Genomic DNA, 21,325 nt, shown 5'->3' on the forward strand with positions numbered 1-21,325 from the left:
TAGGGGGTAACGTGGGTATAAGGACACATATGTAATATCTTAATCAATAAAAAAATATATTAAAAAAAAATTCTATAGAACAGGCAAAAGCCATGAACAGATAATTCATCAGAGAAAGATATAAAAATGGCCCTAAACATAGAAAAATGACAGTGGGGCCTTGACTTACGAGTTTAATTCGTTCCGTGACGGAGCCCCTAACTCAAATTACTCGTATGTCAAATCAAAAAGTGAACGAGTGAGACACGTGATGCTGGGCTGATGTTGTGGCATTCACTGTGGCGTTCACTGTGACATTCGCTGCGCCAACTAGCAGTGGGGTATCTGAAGCTGGCTCATAACCCAAATTTTAGCTCGCAACTCAAAGCAAAAAATCGGCCGAGAGACGGCTCATATCTCGAAAAACTCGTTAGTCGGGACACTTGTAAGTCAAGGCCCCACTGTATGTTCAATTTCACTCCTAAGGGAGATGCAAATTAAAACTACACTGAGTTATCATTTCTCACTCCTCAAACCAGCATAAAAGTAAGAGTTGACAAACTTGAACAAGCTGTGGGGACACAGGTGCCTTTGTGTATTTCTAGTGGAAATGAGCAATAACAAACTACAACCACTTAGCCTTTGAGCCAAAAATTCCCCCTCTAGAAATATTTTCAGAATATACATGCCCCAAACTACAAAAACATAATGTGTACAAGGTTATTATTGCAGCTTTATGTGTCAACACAATACTGGAGTCTACCTAAATGACTAAGATTCACTGAATAAACCGTGGTATGTATACACTGAAAAAAAGAATGCAACTGGAAAAAAGAATGAAGACTATCTCTAGGAAATGGTATAGGATTGTTTAGGATATAATAAGCAAAAAAAAAAAAAGGCAAAGTGCAAGAGTACTTATAGTATACTTACTACCTTTTGTGTAAGAGAAAACAAGAACCACAGAAAGGGTGAACCTGAAACTGATGAAACTGTTTACTATAGAAGGGAGGAGAGGACTAGGGTGGGAAACGGGGTGGGAGAGTACTACTTATACATATACTTTTTAATGTAGTTTTGACTATATTGTTAAGGTTCTACTTATTCAAAAAACAAAATTAAAGATGAGCCAGGAATATCCTGTGCCCCCAAATAGAATGTGCTAAAAAGATGGAAGCACATCAAAGGACACAGGAGCCTGCTTGAAGGTGCTCTCATTGGTCAAATCAGGAACAATTTGAGCAGCAAAGTAAAGACAGTAATAAATTATAATCCACTGGAGAAGAAAATTGTGAATCCATACTGACAATGAACAAACAAAGAGGGAGAAGGAAAAGCACTTCCTTTTGCTAGAATGCTAACTAATAAATACAGAAGGAATGATGGAATTAGAAAATCACCTTCTTGCAATAATCACAAAAATGGAGCCCTAGCCGGTTTGGCTCAGTGGATAGAGTGTTGGCCTGTGGACTGAAGGGTCCAGAGTTCGATTCAAGTCAGGGCACATGCCCCAGTTGCAGGCTTGAACCCCAGTGTGGGGTGTGCAGGAGGCAGCCGATCAATGATTCTCTCTCATTGATGTTTCTATCTCTCCTTCTCTCTGAAAATCAATAAAAATATATTTAAAAATAAAAATGGATTTAGGCAAGAATCATCAATATGTGCTAAAAAGGGTGGAGGGCAGTTTGGTGAAGAACAGGAGATTTACAAAATCTCAATGTATTTTCCCACAAATTACTTATAAATTAGGAAAGAAAAAAACAAGACATCTATACAGTGGAGCAAAGAGAAAACGTCATTAAGAGCTCGACACTAACATCACCAATACGGAACAGACATCGTCTCTAGATGTGATGCCCTGAGAAGGACACATCACATACATATGCAGTATTTTTGCCCAAAATCTGTAACCTGAATCCAATCATGAGAAATCATTCAAACCCAAATTGAGAAAAAATTCTCTAAAATAATTGGCCTGTACTCTGCAAAGATGTCAATATCATGAAAAACTGAGGACTGGTAGCAGATAAAAAGTGTCTAGGAATTGTGTCAACTAAATACAATGTGTGATCCTACATTTACTCCTTTACTGGAGAAAAGAAAAACTGTATAAAGGACATTATTAGGATAGTGGATGAAACTGAAATCTGGTAGATTTAAGTATTTATCAGTAATGCCCTGGATGGTGTGGCTCAGTGCAACGAAGGTCTCAGGTTCAATTCCTGATCAAGGGCATGTGCCTGGGTTGCAAGTTCAATCCTGCAGCCCTGTGAGGGCGCATGCAGGAGGCAACCAATTGATCTGTCTCTCTCACATCAATGTTTCTCTCTTTTGCTCCTCCCCTCCCCCACTTCCCTCCCTTCCACTCTCTAAAACTAGAAAAAAAAAATCCTCAGGTGAGGATTCATCTATAATAATAAAAGCGTAATATGCTAATTAGACCAGACATCCCTTCTGGATGAAGCCGGGGCTGTGAGGGAAGCCCAGGTCCCAGGTGGGGTGCCTGCTGGCGGGTCGGAGAGAAGCCTGGGTCCTGGGTGCCGGAGGGAAGCTGGTGCCAGCAGCCCGGGGGTGAGGAAGGCCTACTCTTGCATGAATTTTGTGCATTGGGCCTCTAGTAAATAAATAAACATATAAAAATTATTTATTAGTAATCAATCTCCTGTATCTGATAATTACACTGTGGCTGTATAAGGGAATATTTTTGTTTTTAGAAACTACAAAGTGAATATTAAGAAGTATAGAGGACTTAACATTCATCCTCTCAAATAGCTCCAGAAAAAAGAGAGAGGGGATAATAAAGCAAGCATGTACAGTAGAACATCAGTAAAATGGATAGAGTATGAACGAGTTCTCTTTATTATCCTAGCAACTTTTCAGGTTTATATTATTTCAAAATACAGTTTAAAATGACTTCTGAGACACAATGATACAATGTGGTAAACATCAAATACCACCCTATCAAAAAATTATTTTGCCTTATTTATTTAAAAAACATGAGTGAGCCCTAACCGGTTTGGCTCAGTGGATAGAGCGTCGGCCTGAGGACTGAAGGGTCCCAGGTTCGGTTCCGGTCAGGGGCATGTACCTTGGTTGCGGGCACATCCCTGGTGGGAGGTGTGCAGGAGGCAGCTGATTGATGTTTCTCTCTCATAAATGTTTCTGACTCTCTATCCCTCTCCCTTCCTCTCTGTAAAAAATCAATAAAATATATTAAAAAACAACAACAACAAACAAACATGAGTGAGACAATAGGCAACTTGGTCATTCCAACTATGTATATTCCATCTATTTCTATTTCTGATAAATAACTTTGAAACCACCATTTCTAACATACCTGGTATCAATGTCAGCAGCCTGGATTGTGTTAAAAAGCAATTCAGCAACACCCACTCCCTCAACATTGATCAAGTGAGGCTGAAATAAAGCTTCTGGTGCTTCAAATCTCTCTCCACCGACTTTGATAATGCGGCCATCTGGGAGCTAGAAACCAAGATCAACCAAGTGTTAGCAAAAGATTAAAAAATCTTCCAGTGTTCTCCAGAACAGGAGTACTTTTAAACACATGTTTTATAGCCAAAATCATTATCAGCAACATATTTCTCCCAAAATACATTTTTAAAAGAGAAAAAAAAGTAAAACAAAATATTGTTAGATAACTGTTTTTATTACCATACTCTATTCTGCTTTTAAAAATGGTATGCCTTGCCCCAAGGATCAGGAATTTCGTGGAGAAATCACCAATGCGTGAGTACAGGATGTTCCATTGGTGTTCAGCTAAGCATAAACAGGCAGCATTATCAACCATTGCTCTTGAATTATACCTGGTATCAATGTGCTTCTCTTATTAACACATTTGTAATTTTATAAATATTTTTACCATGTAGCATAAACAGATTCAATTAAAAATTTTAAATAATTTCTTTCACCAAATAATTACTCTGTGAAACTTATTTTATCAAAACACTTTATATCATGTGTGAAACTTCTGTCAAATTATTTAATCCCAAAATTACTTTATGATCAAAAAGTTTAAGGAATACTGATCTAGACTATTTTTTATTAGGCAGTTCTTTTGTATCCTACTTATTAGGTCCTATTAAATTTTAAATGATAATGACGAAATATTAATTTAAGCGAAGAAGAGTTAAGTCACATCTTGTTTATATTTAATTAAATGAGAAATGTTAAAGAAAAACTCCCTCTCTTACATCACCTCATAATTCATTGGATGGACCTAAGTAACAAGCGTGCTTGTGTATACTGGTATTTAATGAATTTTTTTAAAAATATATTTTATTGATTTTTCACAGAGAGGAAGGGAGAGGGATAGAGAATTAGAAACATCGATGAGAGAGAAACATCGATCAGCTGCCTCCTGCACACTCCCCACTGGGGATGTACCTGCAACCAAGGTACATGCCCTTGACCGGGATCGAACCTGGGACCCTTCAGTCCACAGGCCGATGCTCTATCCACTGAGGCAAACCGGTTAGGGCTTAATGAATTCTTTATGAGATAACAGAATTAGTTTTACATTGACATTTCTCACAGTGTATTTAATTTATAATAATTACAATAATTATATTCAGATTCCAAAATTGACTTTTCCAATACAACAAATTCACACAGAGCAAGTCCTTTTAAACATTTACTCCATGTTTGCTGTAACTGTTTACAGATATATGCAAAACAATCAGTTTTCAAAAACTCCAGAATTATCTTTTTATAAATTGTATCAAATGTCTTAAAAAGAAAAAAGATACTGATCCAAACATTTACCCTTAGAAAAATAAACAAAACCACCAGGTGAATTTAAAAAACCATATGATATCACCCGAAATACCTAGAAAAACGTCACATGGCAGAGACTGTTTTTAGCAAAATCTCTGTACTTTACATTTCTAGCCTCTTTGATGGTGTGACTTCTCTGGACACTCTGGCTACTGGCACACTGGAGCCACCTACTCTAGGAACTACCTACCCCCAGGAACTGTTAAGATGCTATGGTTCCCATTTCTTTGCATCAAATCTTACTCTATCCTTTATTTGTTCACCCAGATCCCTCTTCACTTATCAGTTTGCTGTTTCTTTCCTGTCGTACATATTTTTATAACCTGCCCCAAATTCTTTGAGAAAGGAGGAAATTAATAAAACATGTCGTACAGTCTTGGTCCCTCATCCTTTGTCTCATGCCACGTTCTTCCAAACAAGGCAGATAGATGAAGTTATAAATCTAGAGGGACTATCAAGAAAGCTTCAGGAAAGAATCCCCAGGGCCATTAAATCACACAGTATTACATTACCATTTGGATCTGTATCTTTAAAAATAAGACAATATAACTCATAAAAATGTATACTTATTTTTAAAATGACTATTTTGTATATATTTGGGATATACAGAGCTTACATGAATCAAATGGTTTAAGAATACTTGTTTTTACAGACTATTATTCTACTTCCTTTTAGTAATAATTAGATCAAAGATGAGATCTGGAAGCATTTGATACCCAGATGCATACGACAGAATTAAGATAGCAATACATTAAAAATTCAGGTACAGTCCTAGCCGGTTTGGCTCAGTGGTTGGAGCATTGTCCCAAGGACTAAAGGATCCCGGGTTTGATCCCGGGTTCGATTTCAGTCAAAGGCACATACATCAGTTGCAGGCTCAATCTCTGGCCCTGGTCAGGGGACGTGCAGGAGGCAACCAATCTATGTGTCTCTTTCTCTCTGTCTCTCCCCATCCCTTCTGCTGTTTAAAAAAATCAATGGAAAAAATATCCTCATGTGAGGATTAGCAACAACAACAAAAAAATCAGGTAGGAGCAAATCCCCTCATATAAACTGTAACAAAGTTCTAAGTCTCACTGTTATAATTTCAAGTTCACATTTGTTTTCAACATCTCATTAAGAAACTGCATTCCAAGAAAACCTCTTTAAGCACACACCAATAACCATGGTTATTCATTTTAAAACACTGGAAATACTTACTGTGTAAGATTCAACTAATACTGTGGTTTCTAAGGCCAGTTTCTGCTCTTGCTCAATATTATAACCCACATAACACAATTTTTCTTTAATCATTCGAACTGTTTCAAAATCAGCAGAATGGTTGAAGGCGTATCCTCGCAACAGAAGCAGCTGACACACACACAAAAAATGGCAGTAAATTCACAATTAATCTGAATGAGTTCAACTCTGTAAAAGCTGTTATTGCTCACTAAGTATGTCACATCAATAACAAATGCAATAGGCAGTGGATCCTAAGATCTTACTGAGTATTTCAGAAACAGGGACATTACTTTACCATAGAAGAATTTATTTCACTTTTGCAGAGAAGCTTCAGAGTAACAGAATCAAAAGTTCATGAATAACAGGTAAAACAAGCTAGTTAAACAAGCTAGTTTTAAGAAAGAGTACTGTTTGAGTACTAATGTTTAGATAGTTTTGGTAAACATTAAGTCTATTAGTAAATAAATATTATTTTAGTCACAAATTCCTATTGTCTGCAATTTACTCAATACCATATTCATGATATCTCTGGGTCTTAGAAAATTTTATCTCTAGCTTCTAATATAATGTCTGACACAACAGATGGACAATAGCATGTTAAACAAATGGGGGTGGGGGGAAAGAACTCAACCTGCTAATAGGAAAAAAACAAAACAATAAAAACATAATATGCATATAAACACAACTGGACTTTTCATAAAAACCTCTAAAAAACAAATCCCCTAATCTTTGTGTAACACCCTTGGAAATTCCTTTGGTGGTTACCCTAAGACAGAACTTTGGCCTAGAATGAGTGTATTATAACTCTCATTAACCTAGCCTCACCTCATTATTATTCTGAGACTAAAGAAACCCAATGTCAAGATGAAGACTCAATGCAACCCAATTTATTGCACAGACATCACCATACACATTTTGGACATTATAGTGTTTTGTTGTGGGGACTGTTCATTATAGGATGCCCTGTTCATTACAGGATGTTTAATAGCACTCCTGCAGTTGTAACATCCAAAACATGTCTCCAGGCATCGCAAAATGCCTCTGTAGGACAGCACCGTCCCGGGTTGAGAGCCACTGACCCAGAGGAGATACACTAACTACAGAATTCTGGTACAGATAATACTCTAACCATTTTTTTTTTAAACATTAAAATAGTACTCATGCCTCCAAACAGTGACCTCATATACTTTCTCCAGCAATATTTTAAAGAAAATTATAACTAATTACAGTAAGAAGTAAACTTTAAAATAGCAAACACTGAAAACTAGATATATTCCATGAAAATTACTAAATATTAAAGTCAGGCACATCTGGGCCCTATTTTTAATCAAATATTACTTTGCTATAGATGTGTTTTATGGGGAAGGACAAGAATAGTCAACCCAAGCAAGATCATAGCTTTGATATATATCTGTTCAAAGTAAGGTTTTATGGCAGAAAAGGCTGCCTAAGTTGTTCAAGGCAGTTTTATGGTATCTTCCATCTTTTAAATACCTCTCTATCCCTTCCTCAAGAATAGCAAACATAATTATATAATGAAATAACATATTCTCATTAGTATACCAGAGATCTCGTCTATAAATCTCATGGATTTTTATATGGATAATGGAGCAACTGGGCCATTTTACTAATGATGCAGAAGATTTGCTAGAATCCTGAGATGATACATTCAATTTTGTGTTAAGTCAAACTACAAATCTAATTTCTAGGACATCGTCTTTTGCTTACCTTGATAAGATATCTGGTAATATCCCTCCCAGCAATATCCAGTCTTCTGGTAAGGTGAGGGAGAGAAAAGCCTTCATAAACTGGGCAAATGTGAGTTACACCATCTCCAGAGTCCACCACTACTCCAGTCAATAAGCCTGTGTAAGAAACATGAGGTTTTAAGTACAGTAAAGCCAAATCAGAAAAATCAAAGCCAGAAAATTCCAACTATTAGTATAAAAGCCAAACTAGAAACTTCACCAATCATAATGGTCTAGAAGCCAGCATTTCTTTATTATTTACTTTAAAGTGTGTTCCTAATACAGACACTAAAGTTGGTATTCTCTCACATACCGCTTCTGAGAATTTTAGTCTAATCATATATTACCCCAAGAAATGGGGGGAAAACCGATCCTGAGACGTAGGACTGAAAAACACGTTCTTAATGCTCAGTGCAATTCTTTATTTTTCTTTCCAACTTAATCTTCATCTCTGAATTCCCCTCAAGTAAAATTTTCTAAAATATATTGAATAACTTTTGTGAAAAGCGATGTGGAAGGTAAATACTACACAAGTGGATCGTGAACGCGTTGAAACAATATAGTCTGTATTATTATTTTTTCCATATAATATATTCAAATTGTGCTGTTTCGGGAAAATTCCTGCTATTAGCTAGAAATCTGAGAACAAGTGATCTTGGTTAGTCAAAGGTAACCTCAAGTATTCACCAGAAACCAGAAAGACAATGTCAATTAAACCTTATAATAAAAGAACAGCAAAGAAGCTGCCTTGTTTCTCCTTTGTGCTATTTAAAAATATAAATGGCTGCAAAAGTTAGTGTTTTGCCTTTTGCACCAGCATTAATCTGGGGGGAACCCCCCCAAAAAAACCCCAAACCATTTTCTAATTATTAAAAAAAATATTTTTTAACCAGAATGTGCATTATCTGTAACGTGCTTAAGCATTCCTTTACCATTTTCCCATTCCCGAATAGGCTCTCGGCTCTCTCCTTTTCTTATCAATTTAAACTTGCGTGCATTATAGTATCTAATTGTAATGATTTGTCTTTAAATACATTTATTCAAACCACCTCCTTTTGAAGCTAACATAATAATTTGTTTTTCCTTGATATTCTAAGCTTCATGACAATCATATACAGCCTTTTAACGTTGCATTCTCTTAAGAAACTTTCCATTTCAAAAAATAGAAAGGCATCCACAACATCAATAATTCAAAAATACTACCAGTAATATTAATTACAGCAGGTATTTACGTTTATTTTCCAAATAGGCCTTCCCATACCACCTCACCTTGTTTCCTACCACTCGCACCAGCTTGCATACTGGTCTTTCTTTCCCTGTACACATTTGACCCATTTTCAGTGACCCTTTTGTCATTGGATTATGTATTTTTTCAACCTCAATTTCGATGAGATCTTTTAAGACTTAATCCAGTACCTATCTTTTCGTTTATACCTTCCCTGACCACTCTAATCTCCAGCCCAAATTCTCTAATTCCACTTATTCCCTTCACTCCTGTCTGTACATGAGGTCAAACATACCTCCCTAAATCACCATGTCACCACCTCTCTTATTCAAAAAACCTTCCATGGGCCCTGGCCGGGCAGCTAAGTTGGTTAGAGAATCGTCCCAATACACCAAGGTTGCAGGTTTGATTCCTGGTCAGGGCACATACAAGAATCAACCAATGAATGCATAAATAAGTGGAACAACAAATCAATGTTTCTGTCTCTCTCTCTCAAATATCAATTTAAAATAAACACCTTCGTTCATGGTTCTCAATGCTTCTCCCTACCCTTTTTTGAAACTAGTAGCACTAAACAAGTTCTTTAGAAGGAGAATTTTACTATGGCTTGAGTTCTTTTGATTATCATTGCTAGATTATCATTTCTCAAATTAAATATTCAACAGTTAAACAAAAATAGTTAAATATCAGGAATTAAGAGAGGATAACTTCTCATTGGATGAAAATAAATTTATGAATATTGCTAGAAAAATCTGTTAAGGTCAATTTTATTCAAGTACAAGTCAAACAAAAATTCCATTTCAGCAGAACTAGAACTATAATCACCAGTTTCAAAGCTTAGATTAAAAAAAATTATATCTATTTTTTTCCAAATTATTTTCTAAAATAAATTCTGAAATTTATTTTATTTTAATGAAACAAAATTACCTACATGCAGATAATCACTCCTTGTAAAGTAACAAATTAATTTAAAAAATTGATTTCAGAGAGGAAGGGAGAGGGAGAAAGAGAGAAATATCAAGGATGAGAGAGAATCACTGATCTGCTGCCTTCTGCACCCCCCTACTGGAAATTGAGCCCCCAACCCAGGCATGTGCTCTGACCGGGAATCGAACTGTGACCTCCTGGTTCATAGGTCAATACTCAACCACAGAGTCACACCAGCCAGGCAGAAAGTGAATTTTGATTCCTTCTTCAAAGGAGAAACTACTCATAGCTGGACTGTAATTGCTTTAAAGGCAAGGAGACCAGTCTAGTTTACTCTACTGCCTTATCCTCTACACAACAGAGTGTTAAAGTACATGCCACACTTAGTTCCTCTAAGTATTTTCTAAGTATCTATATGTAGTAATAAAGACAGCTTTAAAAAACCCAGTATGTGTTTTTTACATGGTGATTTTTACTAATCCACATGTAGAGTCAGATGGTTCACCTTAATATTAAAGTGTGTTTTCTAAGTACTAGATCAGTGATGGCGAACCTATGACACGCGTGTCAGAGGTGACACGCAAACTCAATTTTTTGGTTGATTTTTCTTTGTTAAATGGCATTTAAATATCCTATATAATAAGAGAAACATGCAAATTAACCGTCCCTCCGCTGCGCTCAAGCCACGCCCACAAGCCACACCCACCAGCCCATCAGGAGAGAGTATGCAAATTAACCCAACTACTAAGATGGTGGCCACGGAGCTGGAGCGAGCAGGAGGCTTGGGTTGCCCCTGGCGATGGAGGAAGCCAAGCTTCCCGCCTGCCCTGGCCGCCCCTGGGCTCCACTCAAGGCTACAAAGTTTTAATTATAGAAGATAGATAAATCCCAGAACAAAAAAAGAAAAAAAGGAGACGCTGGGAGCTTGGGTTGCCAGGGGGTGTGGCCAGCCTGAAAACAGCCCTCAGCCCCTCACCCAGGATGGCCACACCCCCATGGGATAAGGGTCCCCACTGGGGGGCTTGGCCAGCCTGCAAACAGCCATCAGCCCCTCACCCAGGCTGGCCAGGCACCCCAGCGGGACCCCTACCCTGATCCGGGACACCCTTCAGGGCAAACCAGCCGGCCCCCACCCGTGCACCAGGCCTCTATCCTATATAATAAAAGGGTAATATGCAAATTGACCCTAACAGCAGAACGACTGGGAATGACTAGTCACTATGACACACACTGACAACCAGGGGGCAAATGCTCAATGCAGGAGCTGCCCCCTGGCAGTCAGTGCGCTCCCAAGGGGGAGCTCTGCTCAGCCACAAGCCAGGCTGCCAGCTGCCAGCACAACGATGGTGGTGGGAGCCTCTCCTGCCTCCTCAGCAGCACTAAGGATGTCCGACTGAAGCTTAGGCCTGCTCCCCACTGGCAAGTGGACATCCCCTGAGGGCTCCCGGGCTGCCAGAGGGATGTCTGACTGCCAGCTTAGGCCCGATCCCCTGGGGAGAGGGCCTAAGCCAGCAGGTGGACATCTCCCGAGGGGTCCCAGACTGCGAGAGGGCACAGGCAGGGCTGAGGGACACCCCCCCCCCCGCCCCCAAGTGCACAAATTTTTGTGCACCGGGCCTCTAGTATAAAATAAATATCAAAAATGTAAGTCTTTGTTTTACTATGGTTGCAAATATCAAAAAATTTCTGTATGTGACACGGCACCAGAGTTAAGTTAGGGTTTTTCAAAATGCTGACACGTCGAGCTCAAAAGGTTCGCCATCACTGTACTAGATCATACTCACTGCTGCTTAAGTGCTAGGGCTTGAGACTTACTTAGCTCAGGTGTCACCTCCTTCAGAAACCTTCTCTAGTGTGCTGAATCAAAATTATCTGTTTCTATATCTTTTTCCCAGATAGACTAGAATTTTATATTTCAAGTACCTCACAGACTCTGTGGCACCTATCTGACAGCCCCACAATCCTTAATGAGACCATCAGAATATAAAGAATTCTCCACGACATAACCAATATTTTATTCCCAATAGATAGGAAGGCAGGTACTAATGGCAGTCCCAAGAAAACATAGTAGCCCCCTCCATTAAATCTACATCTCAAAAGTTAGGAAAGTACTCCCAAATGTCTACCTTCTTCTTTGTATTTATTATGTATCTGACAAGCATGCTTTTGTATTTTGTATTAATCTTTATTTATTTATTTACTTTAATATCTTTTTCTTTATTTCAGAGAAGAAGGGAGAGGGATAGAAAGATAGAAACATCAATGATGAGAGAGAATCATTGATAGGTTACCTCCTGCACGCCTCACACTGGGGATCGAGCCTGCAACCTGGGCATGTGCCCTGACTGGGAATCAAACCCATGACCTCCTGGTTCATAGGTTGACGCTCAACCACTGAGCCATGCCAGCCGGGCTATACTAATGTTTTTAGATCTACTTTTTTTTTTTTAATCTACCAATTCTGAAGCCAAATTCCATATTCATTCTCCACTGCATAAAAAATTTTTACTTCAAAATAACCTAAAAAGGGAACATAGTACTTTTTTAAAAATTGAGAAATCTTTTTTTACTTAGGAAAGTAAAATGTATTTTATTTGACAATTTTTAAAAACTGAAAATATTTAAAATAACTAAATAAATATATAAATGCTGTGCTTTTCTGGATTTACAACTTATTGAAAAATCAAATTCCTTTGACATAAAACATAATAAATATCTGCTGAATCGATTATTCTAAAAGTTAAGCTTCACCTACCTTGAGCATACAAAGTCAGAACAGCTTGGATGGCTACATACACACCAGAAAACTGGTAAGTTTCAAACATTACCTGAAAATGCAAAGGAAAGAAAAAAAAACAATTGTATTTAGAAGTTACATATTCTAATTATGTTTTTGGCCAAAATAGAACCAAGAAACTTAAAAGAGTCCTCCATTTACTTTAGCGCTCTTTGCGTCGATTAACTTCTGCTGTCAGAGCTCCAATTTTAGGGACAGGTTTTTGGATATATACTGAGTCCCCAAGCATTTCATAAGTGCTACAAAGCAAAGATTTCGGAATGTTTTCTTTAATGGCTAATTAGAGTAAAAGAAAGCATTTTACATTTGAACAAGCCTTTCTTAATTGATGTCCTTTAAGGGAAATATTTTTTTAATTCAAAGACAAACTACCTCCAGCAGTTTAAAAGAAAAAAAGTGTCAGTAAAATAGTAGAGCAGAGCCCAGCTGATATGGCTCAGTGCTTGAGCATCAACCTATGAACCAGGAGGTCACTGTTCAATTCCCCAACAGAGGCAGTGCCCTGACTGGGTTGGGGGCTCGATCCCCAGTAGGGAGGGACTTGTTGGAGGCAGCTGACCAATGATTTATTTTTTATCAATGATTCTTATCCTTGATGCTTCTATGCCTCTCCCTCTCCCTCTGTGAAATCCATCAAAATATATTTTTTAGCCCTAACCAGTTTGGCTCAGTGGATTGAGCATCGGCCTCCGGACTGAAGGGTCCCAGGCTCGATTCCAGTCAAGGGCATGTACCTTGGTTGCGGGCACATCCCCAGTAGGGGGTGTGCAAGAGGCAGCTGATCGATGTTTCTCTCTCATCAATGTTTCTAACTCTCTATCCCTCTCCCTTCCTCTCTGTAAAAAAAAAAAAATAATAATAATAATAATATATATATATATATATATATATACATACACACTTTTTTTTTTTAAATATCAGGACAGGAAGGCAAAAAATAATGCAGCAATTCCTGAATGTTGGCAGATACAGAACTGCCTAGCTACTGCTGAGCCCACACTCCCTACCTGAGCCAAGGCTGTAGCTCCACTCAGCTGAATACATTGGAGGAAGAAGGAGTTTCCTAGTGTCCTCTCTAGTCGAAACCATGCTCATTCCCTGAAGTCCAGGTTGGCTGGGAATAATGTTGGCAGGACTTTTTTCGGTCTTCTATACTGAGCATTCCTTAACTCAGTGGTTCTCAACCTTCCTAATGCCGTGACCCTTTAATACAGTTCCTCATGTTGTGGTGACCCCCAACCATAAAATTATTTTCGTTGCTACTTCATAACTAATTTTGCTACAGTTATGAATCGTAATGTAAATATCTGATATGCAGGATGTATTTTCATTGTTACAAATTGAACATAATTAAAGCATAGTGATTAATCACAAAAACAATATGTAATTATGTGTTTTCCGATGGGGTTAGGCGACCCCTGTGAAAGGGTCATTCAACCCCCAAAGGGGTCGAGACCCACAGGTTGAGAACCGCTGCCTTAACTAGTAGGGGCTGACTACCACTCTGAATATCTAGATATTTAGAAATTTTACAACTGACCACATTCACTATATAGAATTTAAATTTTACAACTCTGAAACGCATCCTTATCAGTTAGCAATTAGATATTCTAACTAGTACTCTATTCCATCATCCTTTAATCCCCCTTCACAGGGATGAAAATGGAAGAGGGCTTGCATTTATCAACCTGAAAGTCTGTTAGAACTTGTTTTTATTTATAAGGCCATTAAAAAGCACTTGTACTAAAACCAACATTCTGGATGAGATTAAAGTAGGGCATTATTACTCATAGCCAAATTTGCACTCTCAAGTAAAAATAAAAAGATAAAAAGTAAGGTGAGACCTTAAAGCACTGTGAAACCAACTCATGGCATTTTTGCACACATATCCTATATAATAAAACACTTATACGCAAATCAACTGAACGGCAGAACGACTGGTGGCTATGACACACACTGACCACCAGGGGGCAGACGCTCGACGCAGGAGCTGCCCCCTGATGGTCAGTGGACTCCCACAGGGGAAGCGCCACTCAGCCAGAAGCTGGGCTGCCTCTCCCGCCTCCGCGGCAGGCGGACATCCCCTGAGGAGTCCCGGACTGCAAGAGGGCGCAGGCCAGGCTGAGGCGCCCCCCCTCGCTCCACAGTGCACGAATGTCGTGCTCCAGGCCTCTAGTTAAGTTAATAGCAATGTACCTACCTATATAGTTTAAGTTTAAAAAGTTTGGCTCTCAAAAGAAATTTCAATCGTTGTACTGTTGATATTTGGATCTGTTGACTAATGAGTTTGCCGACCACTGGTTTAAAGTATTACATGAGTTAGACTTGATATCCTTTTGATGAGGCCCAAAACTTCAGTCAGAAATTTCATATGCAAAGGAATCCAGGTATAATGTCATCTCCCTTTTTCTCCGAAAGAAAATTTGTTTTTCATTCAGACATCATGTTGCTTTCCTAAATAGGTTTCTGTGTGCAGAAATCTTTTAATGCAAAAATATTTCTACAATCTGATTTTGTAATGTGTTGCTAAAAATAAATAGCAATTACAAATGACCACTTATCCATCACAAAAATATTAGTGGTTGTAAATCATTCAGAAAGTATAAAATAAAATTAAAATATGAACTAATACAATAAAACCCATTTTTCAGTTTTAGGGGTAGCTAAGAGAAAAAAAGAATTAAAACCTATGAACCATAAGGAATGATATGGATTCTGTACCTAAAACCACGATCTCACATTTTTAAAACACTTACTACAAAAACTGAGTTTTAATCTAGACTTAAAAAATATTGTGTAAAAACAATCTCTTTTAAAACCCTTCCCAATTTTCCATCAACATCTAAACACAGACAGAATACAAAATATTTACATTAAGTAGTAACTGAAAGCTACTAAAATACTAAGTTATTAAAAGTTTCTACCTCATATATAACAAAATGAAAGACAACCTTGAGAAGATACTTATCTAAACTAAGAATGTAGAATTCTTACTCTCTGTGACTGTTTAGCTCAGTAACCTTTTCAATCTCATTTCAATTGTTCCTCCTGTCTCCCAGGTCCTAAGCCTGTGGACTACTGTCTACTCTCACTTCGTTGGTGAGCCATATTATGACCTGATGACTCCTAAGTTTAAACCCTCAACCTCACACTTTTCTCTTGACCTGATCTTATTTTATAGAACAATCTATTTGACATTTTTGCTTAGATGTCTAATGAGGACCTAATATGTCCAAAATGAAACTCCTGATCCATCTCTGCCCCCACCCCCAATCCTAACCCATCCTTCCAGTTGTTCAAGTCAAAACCTTTGGCGCCATACCCTCTCTTACCCATATGTAATGCATCAGAAAATTCTGGGCCCAACCTTCAAAATAGATTCACAATCTGGCCACTTCTCATTACTTCACTGCTATTACCCCAATCCTAATAATGATTATCTTTTGCAAAGATAGTTGAAAAAGTCTCCAAACAGGCCTCTCTTCCACCCTTGCCTCCTTATAATCTACTCAACACAGCAGCCACAAAAACCTAAATCTGAACAAGTCCCTTCCCTGTAATAGCCCTTCATTTTACTTGAAGTAAAAGTCTAATTTCCTTTAAGAGCCTACAAGGTTGCCCTAACTGGTCTGGCTGAGTAGACAGAGCGTTGGCCTGCGGACTGAAGGGTCCCGGGTTCGATTCCAGTCATGGGTGCCCAGGTTGCGGGCTCCATCTCCAGTAGGGGGCGTGCAGAAGGCAGCTGATCAGTGATTCTTTCTCATCATTCATGTTTCTAGCTCTCTCTCTCTCTCTCCCTCTCCCTTCCTCTCTGAAATCAATAAAATGTACTAAAAAAAAAAAAAAAAGAAAGAAAGAAAAAGAGCCTACAGGGTCCTAGATAATCTGGCCCTTTTACTTCTTTGACCTACTCTCCTGTTGCTCTTGCACACTGGCTTCTTAGTTGACCCTTTAATATGCTAGGCTTACACTCACTCTAAGACCTTTATTCTGACTCCTCCCTTTGTCTGACTGAAATGCTCTTCCCCACATATCCTGGCCAACTCTCTTAATTTGTCTTTGTTTAAACATCACCTTCTCACACAGGGCCACTACCACATCCTATGTACAAATGCAACCTTCCCCCACTCCCCATCTCCCTTAATCTGCTCTTTTTCCCCTTTAGCATCTATTATCTTCTCACAAACCATTCAATTAAGTCACTTTTGTGTGTGTGTGTGTGTGTGTGTGTGTGTGTGTGTTTTGCCCTTCTAGAATGGAAGCTCCATGGTGGCAAAATTTTGTTTCATTTACCAACATAGCCTACTTAGAAATAATGACTAGCATATAGTTAGGTGCTCAGTAAACAGGATATGGGGGAAAACAATTATTTTTATTCCCTTTATCTTTAACAACAACGGTAGGATAAAAGAAAGAACATTTTTAGAAAGAAAAAACAAACAAATACAGAAATACATACATTATACATTCTATCTAAAAACTTACCTCTACAATCTTCTCTCTGTTTTTGGTTGGGTTCATAGGAGGTTCTGTGAGTAAGATTTTACAATTTCTGGTATCTATGTTAAGTTTCTCTGGTCCAAATGTATAGTCCCACAGGTGTTTCATGTCATCCCAATTTCGAACTATGCCATTTTCCATAGGGTAGTTAACTTCTAACATTGAGCGTAATTCACTTGCCTCATCACCAACCATAAGATCCTAAAAATTATAATATCAAAGCTTAAGACCAATCAAATTTTGCATAAAATACCTTCAGAAAATTATATTCTCATATTTTGGTTGAATTTTGGAATAACTTTAATCTTTCTCGCATATTCAGATTAAGTATTTCATTCCACAAGTTAAAAATCTTTTATTTCAAGAACAATGCCTTACCAACTTTAATACATTTTTATATACAATGTGGTTTAAATCAATAAAATGACCTTACCTTTAATACATATGTTTCCAAAAGAAGGGCATTAGCACAAATAAACCCCATATTTTCATATTTTGGAGGGTTTTGTATGAGGTTTCATCTGTTTCTTTTGCTCAAATATTCAAAAAATAAGGCCTGTGATATGTGAAATAGCACATCAGGGGGAAAAAACTGGCAGAAAAATGCTCAATGCATGCAGCACATTTCTTTGTACTAAATATCAAAATGACAAGTATTATAAAGCATAATGAAAGAAGCAAAAAAACGATTCTTTTTACACTACAATAAAGCATATATGCACCATATAACTTGTAAATTTTACAAACTTCTACCTACATGTCCGAATTAGAATTAAGTTTCTATACAGGCCTCATCAAGAGTAATTAAAATTTGTAGATATACAAAAAAATAAGACACAGGGGAACAGTTGTTTAAAATTATCTCATGAGCAACGTTTTTTATCTTTAAGTGTAAGACTAGAAAATTATGACACATGAAGCAGAATACTCACAAGTCTTGTCTCCAATGAGAGCATATTTAAGATGACCCACATTTGAAAAGCCAAATTTTGTATGTATAAGAAAGTTAATGATGTCCTAGAACTTAAACTTATTTTAGAAATCAGCTAATCAAGATATTAAATAATCCTAATTTCTACATGTACTGACGAATTTTTTAAAAACTAGCATCAGACATAGCAACTATATGCTATAATACCTTAAGTTTAAAACATGGGGAAAATAAAAGAAACAGCAAAATTAAAGTCTTAAAACAGAGGTTTAAATATACAGGGTGTCCCCCCAAAATGTATACATATTTTAATAGCTGATAGCTCAATTGATGTTTTTTTCTTTTAAGAATAATAAACACTGCCTTTATGATTATTCAAAGTATGTATACATTTTTGGAAGACAACTTGTGTATATGAGTTTAAAACGTTTAAAAGTAATTTTTTTAAGGATCAGAGGTAAAAACATGATTTTGCAGAGACCTTCCAAAAGCTTTCTGCAAAATCCATTGAAGCAAAAACAAAAAGGGAGGGGAGAGTTAAAGCAGGTCCTAGAAATGTTCTCTAAAACTTATGTATCGCAACTAGTATTTTATAAAGTTAATTTAACACAACTTAATATTCAAATGACTTCAATATTAACTATTTAGCATCATCTGATAGGAAAATTCAACACTAAAACCCTATATTTGTGAACTCTACTTAATTACATGGGTATGTTGAATTATTTAGGGTGAAGTATACCGATACTTTGAAATACATCAAAAAGCAAGACAGACTGATGAATGGATAGATGGATAAATATGTGATATTATAGCAAATGTTAATGTCAGGATCTAAGTGATGGGTGTATGGACTTTACTATAAAATTTTTTCAACTTTGCTGTATATTTTAAACACTTCTTAATAAAATGTTAAGGGAGATATTTATACCTGTAAGTGCTTATATTACTTTTGGCCATTAACAAATATAATTTAATACACAATTTTGTTACTTACTTTCCTTTAGAATATATCTTTGTGTTGTACAAGGTACTACACTAGATAATTAGATAATTTACATAAATCAATATACATTCACAATACATTCAACAAATTTTATCAGAATATTGATTTTCATTCCATGCAAGAATAGGAGCTTAAGTATGTCAGACCCAATGCCAACTAAAATAAAAGCCTCGTGTATCTACATCTAGGAAATACATACTCTACAAGACTAACTGAAAGAAATGTCTGGCATCAAGTATCTTACCATCCCTCTGAACAAAGACAACATTTAAAGTGGAAGAAAACAAGTTTTAACTTATTAGGTTAGTTTAAAATTTGAGTATCTCAAGCTACCTAAATTTATCCAAATCCTAAACATATAATTTTCCTTAGAACATTTCTCCTTCCAAAAACCAAAAATTTTAGGAGTTTTATCAAGCTTGCCCTCATACCTCAGAACCAAGTTATAAGCGATCAGATCAGACCTCAGATTTTTACCACCCACCTCATTAATGGACCTCAAGCCTAAACCATCACCTATTACCTGAAAGAATGAAAAATTATAGTAACTGTTCAGAGATGCTGTTTAAAAAGCATTTATATATTATGAGAAGCAAGCAATATAGGTTATATTTGCCAAGAATCATTTGAACAATGTCACCTCAAATTGAAAAATAGAGCAAAAACACTTTAAAACCACAATTAAGTTCCTATAAGGAATTTCCTTTAAAAATATTTATGAAATTAAGTCTACAGTTCTCTACAAATAGCCTCTCAAATTTTCTTAGGATATTAAGAAAAGGCATGATCTTTTATTTAGGATAAATATAAGAATTTCCACTTTCAAATGTTTTTGCTTAATCAAAAGAAAACTCCACGAAGTTACTGCTACTAGTTAAAATATATATCACTAGAAATGCCTATCATTCATCTTTGTCAAAGCTGCTTACAAATATTAAAAAACAAATTTGAAAACAACCTACTACAGAAGCATTTAGACTACCACTGAAAAAACACAATGAAAGAGTAAATTGTCTGGGATGTACCCAGAAGCTTCTAGTTCAAAAGAAAAAGGTGCCACGTTTACTTAGGGAGAAACCTGTTGTTTATGGAAAAGTCTGATAAGACTCACCGTGTACTTATTTCCCCTCAGATGTTATAAAATCTGCTCGTCAATAAGGATAGTATAGGAATTTCCCTACTCTTTACTATCTATATTTCATTTGCATATTAAGATTTTACTGTTTATTAAAAACACATGATACTGTACTGGATGCAAATATATATACAAGCTATGTATGATGGGCAATGTTCAATTTGACATTGATCAATATAGTGAATTTATCCAAATGTAACAACTTCACCCCAATCTTTTGGATCACACATATCCTATAAAAAACTACTTGGTTTCTAATATTATGCACACCACATTCCATTTTAATTATAACATTCATCTATAAGAAACACAAGAAAAACAATTCAAAACTATGTTAGTAAATCAGTTCTGGTTTGGTCCATTGTATGCAATCAGGAAAGTACAGGATCAAAGTACTTAAAATTAAAATATGGAACTACCCCCCTCCCCAATACTAAAGGAACACAAAACAATAACTACTTTCCCACCAAGCAAAAGTGGAAAACAAACAGAGAGCATGTGTGTAACCTCACTTACCATCTTTTTGTTATTCTACTTCAACAGGTCAAGAAAGGTGAAGAGAGAGAAGGTAGAAGTAAGAGTCAGAAAAGGCCTAAATAAAATCCTCACTGAAATTTTTAAAACATACAAGCAATAGAGAACAATTAGGTTGAGGTCAGATGCAGTACCACTATATTTTACGGAGTTAATAATTAGGGCCAAATTAACAAGGAAAGTTATTACTTCTGAATGAAAATTAACTCATTAAACAATTTAAATTTCCAGGTTTTGTTTTTTTTTAGTCTACCACCACATTTTAGCTAACAAGACACAAAAAGTCTAAGTCAATGCACTAGACAGAGGAATTCCAAAAAGTTAAGTTTCTTTAAATTCATTACTGAATTTAAGAACCTTAATTAAGGAAAATAAATGATAACAGGGAAGGTGTAGCTGGGTAAGCAGAGGATAAGGTTAGGGTTGTTTTTCCAAGCTCCAGCAGTCAAGTTAAATTTTATAGGTTTCTGTTTTTTACTGGAAGAACAATTTAACTTGAAAGACTTAAAAGACTAATAAGCAGATTGA

The 21,325-nt window shown here is 36.7% G+C and overlaps 1 protein-coding gene across 4 annotated transcripts in view; it reads right to left on the minus strand.

Moving 5' to 3' along the window:
- ACTR2 (ARP2 actin-related protein 2 homolog (yeast)) overlaps positions 1 to 21,325 on the minus strand; it is a 49,022-nt gene that overhangs the window by 11,302 nt on the left and 16,395 nt on the right. The window contains exons 3-8 of one of the 4 annotated variants that reach the window (XM_014532064.1): positions 20,780 to 20,794; positions 17,177 to 17,392; positions 12,650 to 12,722; positions 7,723 to 7,859; positions 5,974 to 6,123; positions 3,317 to 3,462 (exon numbers count right to left, since the gene is read on the minus strand). In XM_014532064.1, the coding sequence (XP_014387550.1) occupies positions 3,317 to 3,462; positions 5,974 to 6,123; positions 7,723 to 7,859; positions 12,650 to 12,722; positions 17,177 to 17,392; positions 20,780 to 20,794 (737 nt within the window). Of the gene's footprint in view, positions 1 to 3,316; positions 3,463 to 5,973; positions 6,124 to 7,722; positions 7,860 to 12,649; positions 12,723 to 17,176; positions 17,393 to 20,779; positions 20,798 to 21,325 lie in introns of all 4 variants that reach the window. The other 3 variants (XM_014532067.1, XM_014532065.1, XM_014532066.1) reach the window with 3 other exon arrangements.

This window comes from Myotis brandtii, unplaced genomic scaffold, assembly GCF_000412655.1.
Source record: "Myotis brandtii unplaced genomic scaffold, ASM41265v1 scaffold84, whole genome shotgun sequence".
In the NCBI taxonomy this organism is placed as follows: Eukaryota; Metazoa; Chordata; class Mammalia; order Chiroptera; family Vespertilionidae; genus Myotis; species Myotis brandtii.